Below are 11,499 nucleotides of genomic sequence, written 5' to 3' on the forward strand. Positions count from 1 at the left end.
CAGTTTTGCCTCACAGATATCAGCATGCTTTGGGATAGGGTTGATTCAATTTACTACATTATTTTTTTTTATATATTCCAACATATAATCACAAGACGTGGTGACGGCACACTCAAGTTTTTTCAACTTACTAGTATATTAATGCCACCACCAACACAGAGGGGACAATACAATACCAATTTTTCGCCTGAGCGAAGTGAGGAAAGCCGTGTAAAGTGCCTTTCCCGAGGGCACAAGATCGGTGGCATGGCAGGACTCGAACCCGGGACCTCTTGGTTCCGAATCGAGCACTCTGTCGCTACACCACACCACACCACACCACCCCACCCCACATTTACTACATACAAAAGAATGACCGGAAAATTGACTTTTGAAAATCCAGTTTTGCCGCCATAAAATTGCATTGGATACATTTAACACTTCACCACTGGCCGCCTCACAGTACAGTACCGTACTTTGCCGATCGAGCGCCCTCTGTCAGACTTGTGACACATTGCAGCTCTCGCGAGCCTGGGCGAAAATTTAGATCTCTTCCATGCTGTTTAGTACATGATATGGTACTAATGCTTGGTACCATGGTTTAGTTTCTCGCTAATGGCGGATTTCTGGCGAACCTTAGCAGGTGAAAATGTTTCTGTTTGCTCTGGATTTAGCATCCTCCTTCTTGTCAGCATTAACATTTGGGTGTCAATGTGACATAAGGAGCAGCGAAAAAGATCTTAGACGAAGTAGTAGACCGAGATTGACTGGAGCCACATTTCCAAGCCGGGGCCCGGCCGGGTAGTTTGCGGGACCGAAAAGTGTTATATAAAAGACAACAAAACGCACAAAACGTTTAAAAGACAATCATAAGCATGATGTATGCCTATTCTTGATATCCATGCATTTTATTTTGCGTACACTCTAACAGCACAGCCGGGCCCCGGCTTAGGTGACTCCAGCGTAAGGCGACACTGACACTGTGCGAACCGGCATCGAACTTCAGAGCGTTGTGATTTCATTTCCATAAAATCATACTTTTACCCATGGAATATCCTTTTTTCTTGTTCTCTTCTGGGCTGGTATTAGGTACTTACTAATTAATTGGGACGTCCACCAGTTTATTAGTCATTTTGTACATATTGCATAGTCTGGACATTTTTCTTCTGTCTTCCAGTGACACCCACTGTAGGTTTCTTTTCATTTCCGTGACACTAACTCCTCTTTCGTGGTTGTTCACGTTCTTTTAAACGTGTAGCTGATAGTATACCTACTTTAACTGTCAGCCGCACCCAAAGGTGTCATTAGGTTAGGAGCGAGTGACACTCGGCACGTACATACCAACATGTCGTTCGTGCAATTTGTCATGTAGCGGTAGCAATCATAAATCATAAATCAGTTAACAGGCTGTTAACGCATGGGCGTGTGTGTGCCTAAGACTACCTCTCATTGGTTGTGGGAACCATCTACCCCCTGATTTGGCACCCACGTCATCGTAACTATAAATACCCGGCGACGCATCCCAACTTCTTTAGAAGAGCGCGCACTGCAAGAAGAAAGTTCCAGAAGACATCCACAGTAGAGGGGAAAAAAATCTGTGAACTTGTTCTGGCAAGTCAGGGAGTCAAGATGAATACGTTTTTCGTCGTAGCTGTCGTCTTGTCGATCGGCATCGTTGTTTCAGGTGAGTTACTCCTGTTCTGTCACTGTCTGTGGTGGAAATTTAAGCGGCTCTTGACTTTTTCTGTTGCTATTTATAAACAAGCTCGGTGCGCGCCGAGACGCAGGGTTTTTTTCGCGACAGCATCTCGTGACAGGCGGATGACACACCGCAAAAGTCCGACCAAAGTTGCTCGGAAGAATGTATCGTAAAGAAGAGCCCGTGTGCGTGGACTGTAAACTGTGGCGGACCCCAGACGCACATCAGACGGGCTGATCCTCGGGGTACGACCGGGCCTGGCATTCCGACCTGGTCGGGCGCGGCGCCCCTACCGCCCGGCGGGGGGCCAACACTGCGGGGAAGGGAAAGAGGGTTACAATCCCCGCAGTTTCTACAACTTGTAGAGCATTGATAAACGGTAAATCAAAGTTCAAACGCTCAAGAGTTACGCCTGGGGTGGCGCCATGCACTGGACTGAATTCTCCGCAATTTTGTGACTTTTAAAACTTTTCAGAATTCGTTCATTGCGGCCGCAAACACCTGGGCTTGCGGGTGTGCCACCGTGTATCAGTTTGTATTTTCTCGACATATGGAATCTACCCGTCACTAATCATAACGCACCCTGTCTCTTTATACGCGTCTGATGTCGCCATGTCAAATGATTTGTCCTGGTTTACTGGGTTCTGATTGCTCTCGAATACTTTTGCGCCAGCCTCGAAAGTCGGGGACGGCGGATAGCAGAGAGTGGGCGTCAGTTGGGGGGCTTCATGTGGATCGTAGAGTTCGGCAAAGAAGGGAAGAGTCAGTAACTAACCGCACGGGCAAATGAACCCTACGGTGGCCGATGTAATTACTTACGATAACCTATTTGGCTACATTTGACTGATTGTAAACCAGCCTTTTTAGCCTAGCCTCTACCAGGCACCGCGGATCGCTGGAAAAATAGTAGAAATTGGCCGAATTGGGTCGCGAATTGGATCTTCTCTGGCCGGCTACCTCCCCTGGTACATTATTCCTTTATTTCGGTCAATTTCTCCTATTTTTTCAGCGATCCGCGGTGCCTGGTAGAGGCTATTTTTAGTCTGGAGGAGACAAGTCAGTACTAGGGACTTTGCGTTTTTTTAAATCATTTTCGTGACGCAGTTAGTAGTTACCGGCCTGGGTCTAAATCGGCTCGTCTGCTGGCATCGCGGGCATGCGTAGTGCCGACTTTTTCACCAACGTATTTGTGAAAGTTGTTGTGATGTGTTAGGACCATTTTAATTTTTATGTCGTTTTTATCTGGGTCATTGCTTCGGAGTTTCAATCCCGTGTTGTTTTATTCCGATAGGCGCAGAGAACCTCCCCGTGAAGAAGCCCCGGTCCCTAAGGTCTAGGGAACTTCCACCCCTGGCCAGCGATATGGAACTCGAGACCGCCATGAAAGAAACGAATGGCATTTCCAAGAGATCTGTGAGTTCAACTTCAATGTGCTGCAAATTTCCCATTCGTCCATTCTTTAATTTGCAGATAGCCTGCAGGGCTATTAAACTATATGTCCATAGTACATAGAATTAGCACTAGCTTGTACATTGTATATATTCATTGCAAACTGTGATGTCTTTTCTGTGACCTGTACTGAACCCAGTGGGTATTTGCGTACAATAAAGGTCTTCATTATTATTATTACTATTATTATTAAACGACCGCCTTTCCTATTCTTTCCATTACGTACATTTACCCTCCATTTTTCTAAAGCTGCTGCCTGTGCCCCGCTTTCCGTAGTAACAAAAGACACTTTTTTCCTTGTCCGTCCAGGTTGGGGGCTGTGTGGACAGGTTACCCCGCAAGTGCGACTGTTTGTACTACAAGGAGAATGGCTTCTGTACACACCCCAGCATTCGGTTCCGCCACTTCATGGCAGTCTGGTGCAAAGCTTCATGTGGACTGTGCAGTCCCGGTAGGTGGCCCCTGTACACTACACTACATGTCAAACGTTAATGTGAAGGCCGAATTTTGAAAGGGCACCACGAAAGTTTTGCGGCTTGTAAGGTTGATAAAGTTTACGGTCTATGTGGAGATGGAATATTAGAAAACCTAGTTTTGCGATCCAGGTCATCTGAGTAGGATAGGTTCTGATGCATTTTGGAATATATATGATCTAACGTTATACGTCATGACATTCTAGACAACCTTTGTTAACAATCTCACGACGGTCGACAGAGCGTTGGCATATAATTAGACTAATTTAGAGGGTGTGTCGTAAATTACGCTTGGATGATGTCCAAGAGAAGCGATTGGGATGACATGTCAGCCCGGAGGCGCTGTCTCCTGGGACCCGCCTCTTCAGTAGCGCTAGTCTGACCTCTGTTGTCAGAGTCCCTAGCCTCTACCAGGCTTGAGGGCGCGGCTGGAAATAGTAGAAATCGGCCAAATAGAGAGATATAACACGCCGAGGGAGTTTAGCCATCCAGTTTACAGTTTTGTGGGCCGGCAAACTGTAAACTGGATGGCTAAACTCCCTCGGCGTGTTATATCTCTCTATTTGGCCGATTTCTACTATTTCCAGCCGCGCCCTCAAGCCTGGTAGAGGCTAAGAGTCCCCACTGTCTGAGATGCTGTGCTCCAAGTAGAGGTTTAGGCTTCGGTGTATGTTGGTGGCGCCGCGCGACAAATGTCCTAGGACAGATATTTTTTGGCCCGTGTAAATTGCCAATTTGAGACTGTCTTATAGCCACCAAAAGATCTCTGTGACATCAGAAGTCGAAGCAATCTGTCATTGATACTGTGCGAATCTCTGCTAGAATGCCCACAATAACTACTCTCCAAGCAGAGGTTTGGGTTTTGGGGGTATTTTTAGCGTGTTTTTAGGCTTTTTTATCGGGGTTTCTCTTTTGCACTGTTGGGTTTGGTGGGAAAAAAAATTCAGTGTACACAAACCGGTCTCCTTTGCACTGATCAGCTCCTGCGTGTGGAAACACGTACCCGGACAGTTTCTGCCAATCTTACCCGAACCGTAATCCCGCCGCATGCTCTCTCCACTGGATGAGGTGTGGATGTTCCGAGACCTGTGGAGTCTGCCACCAAGGTGGGTACACTGAGGATGCTCGGATTGACGTGTGTGTGTGTGTGTGTGTGTGTGTGTGTGTGTGTGTGTGTGTGTGTGTGTGTGTGTGTGTGTGTGTGTGTGCGTGTGCGTGTGCGTGCGTGTGTGTGTGTGTGTGCCTGTCTCTCTCTCTCTCTCTCTCTCTATCTTTATCTCTCCCTCTCTCTCTGTTCGTATGTGTGTGTGTATGTGTGTGTGTGTGTGTGTGTGTGTGTGTGTGTGTGTGTGTGTGTGTGTCCGCACATTTGTGGTCAGTATAACTCGCAAAGATATGGACAGATTTCTTAGCACCATTCATTATTCACGAAAAGCTCAAATCGGCCTGCAGCAATGTAAAAACATACATATGTTAGAAGCTTTGGTGTCGTGATGATATTTGGCATGTGATTAGGTCTTGGCAGGGCAATGATCAAGTTCAAATTAGTAAGCAGTACTGAGGGCCATGGAGGCAGAGATTTAGTTCACAGATTTGTTGCGGACCGAATACCCTGTCATCTCTCTACTCTCTACTAACAGACCAACCGGTGGAGCCGACCACCCCAACACCAGCCCCCACCACCCCACCACCGGCCACCACCACCCACCACCGGCCACCACAACCCAACACCGGCCACCACCACCCAAACACCGGCCACCACCACCCAAACACCGGCCACCACCACCCAAACACCGGCCACCACCCCCGACAGAGCCGCCGCCTTTCGAACAGAGTGTCTGAGGGCCCACAACCGACACCGGGCCAAACACAATGCCCCTGTCCTCACCTGGGACGAGGTAACTACCCATTCCAACTAGGATAAAGTTGTCCGGATCAAACCGAACTGATATTTGCTTTGATCCGGCTTCGAGCCGCATTGAGCCTGAACCCCAAAAATAAATAAGTAAAAATAAAATAAACAAATCGTGACATGTTGATAGATGTCGATACATCTTCAGCACACGACCAAGTTGGAAAAGAGTGGCAGAATCCACCCCTTCTTTTTTTCCTCCAGAGATGCGCCCGGTTTGCTCTGCAACACGCCACTAGGCTGAAGAACCGCGGAGACGGCCGGGTTCCCCACACCAGCCGCCGGGCTCGCTACTGGAACGGCTGCCCGTAAGTAACGCACAACAGAACAACATTCCTAAAACTACATCACAGTTACAACTGCGCATTCATTCATTCATTTATTCATTCATTCATTCATCCATCCATTCCATGATTGAATAAAAACAAAGTATTCAATGAATGAATGAATGAATGAATGAATGAATGAATGAATGAATGAATGAATGAATGATCTACCTGTATTCACTCAGGAAATGCGTTCTTGTATTCCAGGAGTAGTGATGATGATGTCACTACTCACATTCGATTTTTCTGACTTGTAAAGTCTCGAGGTGTAGTCCTTTTTAATAAGACCAAGTGCAATATGTAGAAATAAGACTACAGTATTTAGTAGTGCTCACTTGGATCTGTCAGTGGGACAGTGTAACGCTGCTATTTTATCTAACCTCTTGTAAATATCAAAGTATGAGATTTTATTTTGTATTGTACTGATTTCACGAGGCTCTCCAAGGATGGAGGAAATAAAGAGATGAAATGAAATGAAATGAATGATCTACCTGTATTCACTCAGGAAATGCGTTCTTGTATTCCAGGAGTAGTGATGTATGTTTTCCTGTTTGTTGACTTGTAGCCATGGTGAGAATATCGCGTACATGACCGGCGCCACCTGCACGATGGGCACTGACTACTGGTACGAGGAGAGGCCTAATTACAACCCAAACAACCCCGTGGGCAACTTTTATCGGGGGGACGTCGGCCATTTTACACAGGTAAGTTTGAACCCGTAGCTGAGTTCTTCTCAATGTATTCTTCTGTGTTTGTGTGTTTGTTTGTGTGTTTGTGTGTTTGTGTGTGTGTTTGTGTGTGTGTTTGTGTGTGTGTGTGTGTGTGTGTGTGTGTGTGTTTGTGTGTGTGTTTGTGTGTGTGTGTGTCTCTCTCTCTCTATCTCTCCCTCTCTCTCTGTTCGTGTGTGTGTGTGTGTGTGTGTGTGTGTGTGTGTGTGTGTGTGTGTTTGTGTGTGTGCGTGTGTGTGTGTGTGCGTGTGTGTGTGTGTGTGTGTGTGTGTGTTAGAGGGAGACAGACAGACAGACAGACAGTGTCCAGATGTCTACATCGCTCTTCTCCCGTTTCAGGTGGTCTGGAAGTCTACCGAGAAGGTTGGGTGCGGCATTGACAGTGGCTTTATGGTCTGTATCTACGAGCCAAGTGGGAACGTCCTCACCCGCTCAGCCTATCGCGCCAACGTCGAGCCTTAACTTCACATATAAGTCAATCGTAGCGAATGCATACCATTGTATTTCTTTTAGACGATCAGCAATCTCGGTATATATTCTCTAACGTGCCCACGTCGTTACTGTTTAAGGAGCAAAATTGAGTCAAATACCAAATATCAGATATTTGTGTCTACATATAAGACGAGGAGATCTTGCTTAATGAATAATTTCTTTTTCTATCTTCGTGACTACAGGTGGTTGATTTTTTCTTCTTCTAGGTCTAAGTCAATGATTGTATACTCGAATATGTGCTGTTAGAGCCAATAGAAATCACTGTATATATATCAAGACAAAGTGTATGCGTGATAACACTGTATACGTAAGCATATCAATATATACGTGTCGTTTAACTTAGTTTCCAACTCTCTCTCGTGCGCGCTCTGACGAATTTTCAATACAAAGATATTCAGTCACAGATACTTTATAAAAATTCATTTAACAGTTAACACAAAATGTATCCATACTACGACCAGCCATAACTAGACAAAGTATGTATACAACTTTTACCCAGAACAAGTCATAGTTTATTTTAATTCTTGATTCAAGCTACGAGCTAGGCATCAGTAGACATATTGAGCGTTATCTTCATATTTTCAGTAAGTATTTCACATCATATCTTTAGAAGTATCATCTTGTACCGGTTTGCAAGAGCTAAGAGGACATAGAGATATTGGACATAGATACTATGCTAATATAATGGGCGTTAAGGATCATATGGAAATTGCATTATCTTCTATCCATTTTAATAAATGCTTGAGATCATTAAAACCTTTGACACACTGTAATATTTTTTTCGTCATTTACTTTACTGATTTGCAGACCAGTCACGTCATTTTAGTACTGCAATTAGTACTAGATTTAGTGTGTGATGAAAATCGGATGAACTTTTCCTGTTATCCTTTGAAATGAGATGCTTAAGAGCGATTCTCTGCATCAACCTTCGGGACCGCATCCCAAACGTAGAAATTCGGTCAAGACTTGGGGCAGAACAAACCATCATTAACAAGATACGTGCTAGAAGGCTCAGGTACTAGTAGTTTGGACATGTGATGAGAAGACCGGTATTCTAGAATGTAAACACCTAAATTCATAAGGCATACCACCAGGAGTTAAAAAGCCCAGACTCCGGCGAAGACCACTCAAGAGGTGGAAAGACAGAGACACAGGGCTTACCCTAATGGAGGCGGAGACTATGGCCTTGGATAGAGCTGGCTGGAGGAACCAGATGATGAGGGGGAGCAAGGGGCCAGATCCTGGCCTGAGCACGTAGGCAGGTAGGCAGGCACACACATAAGTATACACAGATGTCAAAGTATACAGAGTACGATATTCTCTCAAAGAACCATCATGATCGGACGATTGAAAGCTAGCCTCTGTGCAGGCTCGGCCGGTGGAGTTTTGATAGTGCGTTTTGTAGAGTTTTTAACGCGTTCTTTTAATTGCCTGCCATCCTACAACCAGCCGCGAGAGAAGGTTTCCATCCGCCCGGAGCCTGCACAGCACAGAAGGCTAGATGAAAGTGCCTTGACATCCCTAGCTGCCTTTTCGCAAAATAGAATCAATGCCATACGAATAACCTACGACACAGTCACGGTCAATGGAGTACGATGGAAGGACACCCACAGGACTGTCGAGCATTTTACTTTAAAAAATCAAACAATTTGGAGGGTATCGTACACAACTGCGTTGGTCTAAATATATAACGACACAGTGTAGACTCGTACAAAAGCCTATGAGAAGGTCGTCATGTCTTCCTCACAAACATTTACAGCTGCCGTATACGTAGTCTGCCTTTTAAGCGCCTGTACAAAAAAATCGACTCGGCAAAGATTTTTCTAGGAAATGATCCAATGAACCTCAGGTGTGGTCTGTCACCGGGAAGAGGAAGGGGTGCACGGGGCTGACGTGAACTGTTGTCTTGTTTTCTCAGAAAATGATGCAATAGAATAATCGTTCCCATGTACAAGTAGATATGGGTGCTGGCAACTTTTCCAGCTCACCGCTCTTCTTTATCGGAGAGTGATACAAAATAGACAGGGAATACATTCCGGTTATCCTAAATAAATAAGGTCCCCAGACCGTCCTCTGGAGCGATTTACTATTGTTCAAATGTCTGTCAACGATCTGTTCTAGACCACAGTATTCAGTGTTTTACTACAGGTAAAAGGTCAATGGCCTGGCGGTGTTCACATGCTTGATGCATCTATAACCCGTTTCTGAGAGGTAGCTATTTTAAAAAGAAAAAGGAGTATAATAAACTTATCCGAATGCGCAAAAGAGAACATGAAAATAGTTGTCTAGAACAATTAGCAAATCTACAAGAAAACAACCCCACTGCGTTCTGGAACTTACTTAAAAAACTAAAAAAAGACAATACCACACCCCAAGAAGATATTCCAAGTGACACATGGGTGGAACATTTTAAAGCCCTCCATGATAAATCCAGACAACAACGTCAAGCCTTCGACCTTGCCTTTGAAAAAGATATATTATGCAAATTAGATACGTTGCGGAAAGGTGAGGCAAATCCGAGTCCGCTAGATGACCCAGTAACGGAATTAGAAATAAATAATGCTATACACCTGTTAAAAAATAAAAAAGCAAGTGGAGAAGACATGATAACTAATGAAATGATTAAAGCAGGGAAATCAATCTTACTGGCACCGTTAGTTAAATTATTCAATCAGATTCTGTCAAAAGGAAATTTCCCCAAAGAATGGTCGAAAAGTTATATTGTTCCCATTTTTAAATCGGGTAGAAAGGACGAAGTGAACAACTATCGTGGAATATCGATATCTAGCTGCCTGGGCAAATTATTTACATCAGTGTTAAACAGAAGAATATCGACATTCCTAGAAGAGAACAAACTCATCAAACCAAACCAAACGGGCTTCCGGAAAAACTACAGAACTTCAGACAACATTTTCATACTTAAAACATTAATCTCAAAATATAGTCAATCGGGAAAACGTTTGTACGCTTGCTTTGTAGATCTCTCCAAAGCTTTTGATTCAATTTGGCACGAAGGTTTATTTTTCAAACTTCTATCTAAAGGCATATCCGGCAAGTGTTTTAGTATCATCCAAAGTCTTTATAACCAATCCGAAGCACGCGTTAAAACTATTGGCGGTTTAACAGAGAGCTTCCCTGTCCAGATTGGTGTCCGTCAAGGCTGCGTATTGAGTCCAACTTTATTCAACCTCTATATCAGTGACCTTGTTAACGACTTAAATATGGCAGACATTAACGCACCGCTATTACACCACTCAAAAGTAACAAGTTTGCTATATGCCGATGACATTGTCTTGCTGTCCGAAAGTCAACAAGGCCTGCAAAATGCAATAGACACGCTTGGTAGATACTGCCAAAAGTGGAAACTAACTGTCAACCTAAATAAAACAAAGATTATTATATTTAATAAGAAAGGACACACCTTTTCAAAACTTAGCTTTAAATTATTCTCCAAAGACATAGAAGTAGTTTCGTCTTATTCTTACTTAGGTGTAGTCTTTACAGCTGGATGTAACTTTAACACAGCGATGAAATTACTACAAAAGAAGGCCTTACGAGCGTTGTTTAGTATTAAATGTACTTTTGGGAGACACTAGGGCGCCTATATCAGTTTACTGTAAGCTTTTTTGATCAGTGTGTTGTCCCTATATTACTGTACGGGGCGGACGTGTGGTGCAACAGCAGATTAAATGATAACTCGCCGCTTGAACAAACACACTTAAAATTCTGTAAACAAATTCTAGGATTAAGAAGAAACGCTAGTAACTATGCCAGTAGAGCTGAACTTGGCCGCTTCCCCTATGGATTGAAGCGTATTGTAGAATGTACAGTTATTATTATAGATTAGTTAGAAATGTTCCCGTTGAAAGTATTCAGTATGAAGCTTACATAGTACAAAAAGACCTTGTTAGAAGTAAAGTACCCTGTTGGTTGTTGAACATGAAGACAATTTTAGAGGAGTCCGGCTATGCCTGCCTATATACACATGACTATATTAACAAACCATTCCATCTGCATGAACTAAGACAAAGATTAAAAGATATATTCATCCAGAAATTCAACTCAGCACTACAAGCACAAGGACAAAGGAAAAATCAAGGCAACAAACTGAGAACATACAAAACATTCAAAGTACTATACGACAGAGAACCATATTTAGACATCCCAAATTTTGAAAACCGCAGAGCCATGTGTAAACTCCGTATTAGCGACCACCCTCTACACATAGAATCTGGCAGGCATAGCCGTACACCGTTACAAGATAGACTGTGTACATTCTGTAACAATTCGTGTATTGAAGATGAATCGCATTTTATGCTTGACTGTAAATTATATGATAACGAACGTAAATCACTGTTCAGTTCAATTAAGCTCGACAAAAAATGTAAAACATTATCAAAGGAAGACACTTTTAAATATATTATATCATGTGCAAATATAG

General features: G+C 43.7%; 1 protein-coding gene across 1 annotated transcript in view; it reads left to right on the forward strand.

Moving 5' to 3' along the window:
* The first annotated feature begins 1,476 nt into the window (after positions 1-1,476).
* LOC109470907 overlaps positions 1,477-11,499 on the forward strand; it is a 28,940-nt gene continuing 18,917 nt past the window's right edge. The window contains exons 1-9 of the mRNA XM_019770005.1: positions 1,477-1,663; positions 2,970-3,091; positions 3,437-3,578; positions 4,581-4,706; positions 5,241-5,313; positions 5,396-5,498; positions 5,717-5,820; positions 6,404-6,542; positions 6,906-7,021. Of these exons, the coding sequence (XP_019625564.1) occupies positions 1,609-1,663; positions 2,970-3,091; positions 3,437-3,578; positions 4,581-4,706; positions 5,241-5,313; positions 5,396-5,498; positions 5,717-5,820; positions 6,404-6,542; positions 6,906-7,021 (980 nt within the window). The 5' untranslated portion in view covers positions 1,477-1,608. The remainder of the gene's footprint in view (positions 1,664-2,969; positions 3,092-3,436; positions 3,579-4,580; positions 4,707-5,240; positions 5,314-5,395; positions 5,499-5,716; positions 5,821-6,403; positions 6,543-6,905; positions 7,022-11,499) is intronic.

This window comes from Branchiostoma belcheri, unplaced genomic scaffold (assembly GCF_001625305.1).
Source record: "Branchiostoma belcheri isolate BF01 breed outbred unplaced genomic scaffold, Haploidv18h27 scaffold24, whole genome shotgun sequence".
Lineage (NCBI taxonomy): Eukaryota > Metazoa > Chordata > Leptocardii > Amphioxiformes > Branchiostomatidae > Branchiostoma > Branchiostoma belcheri.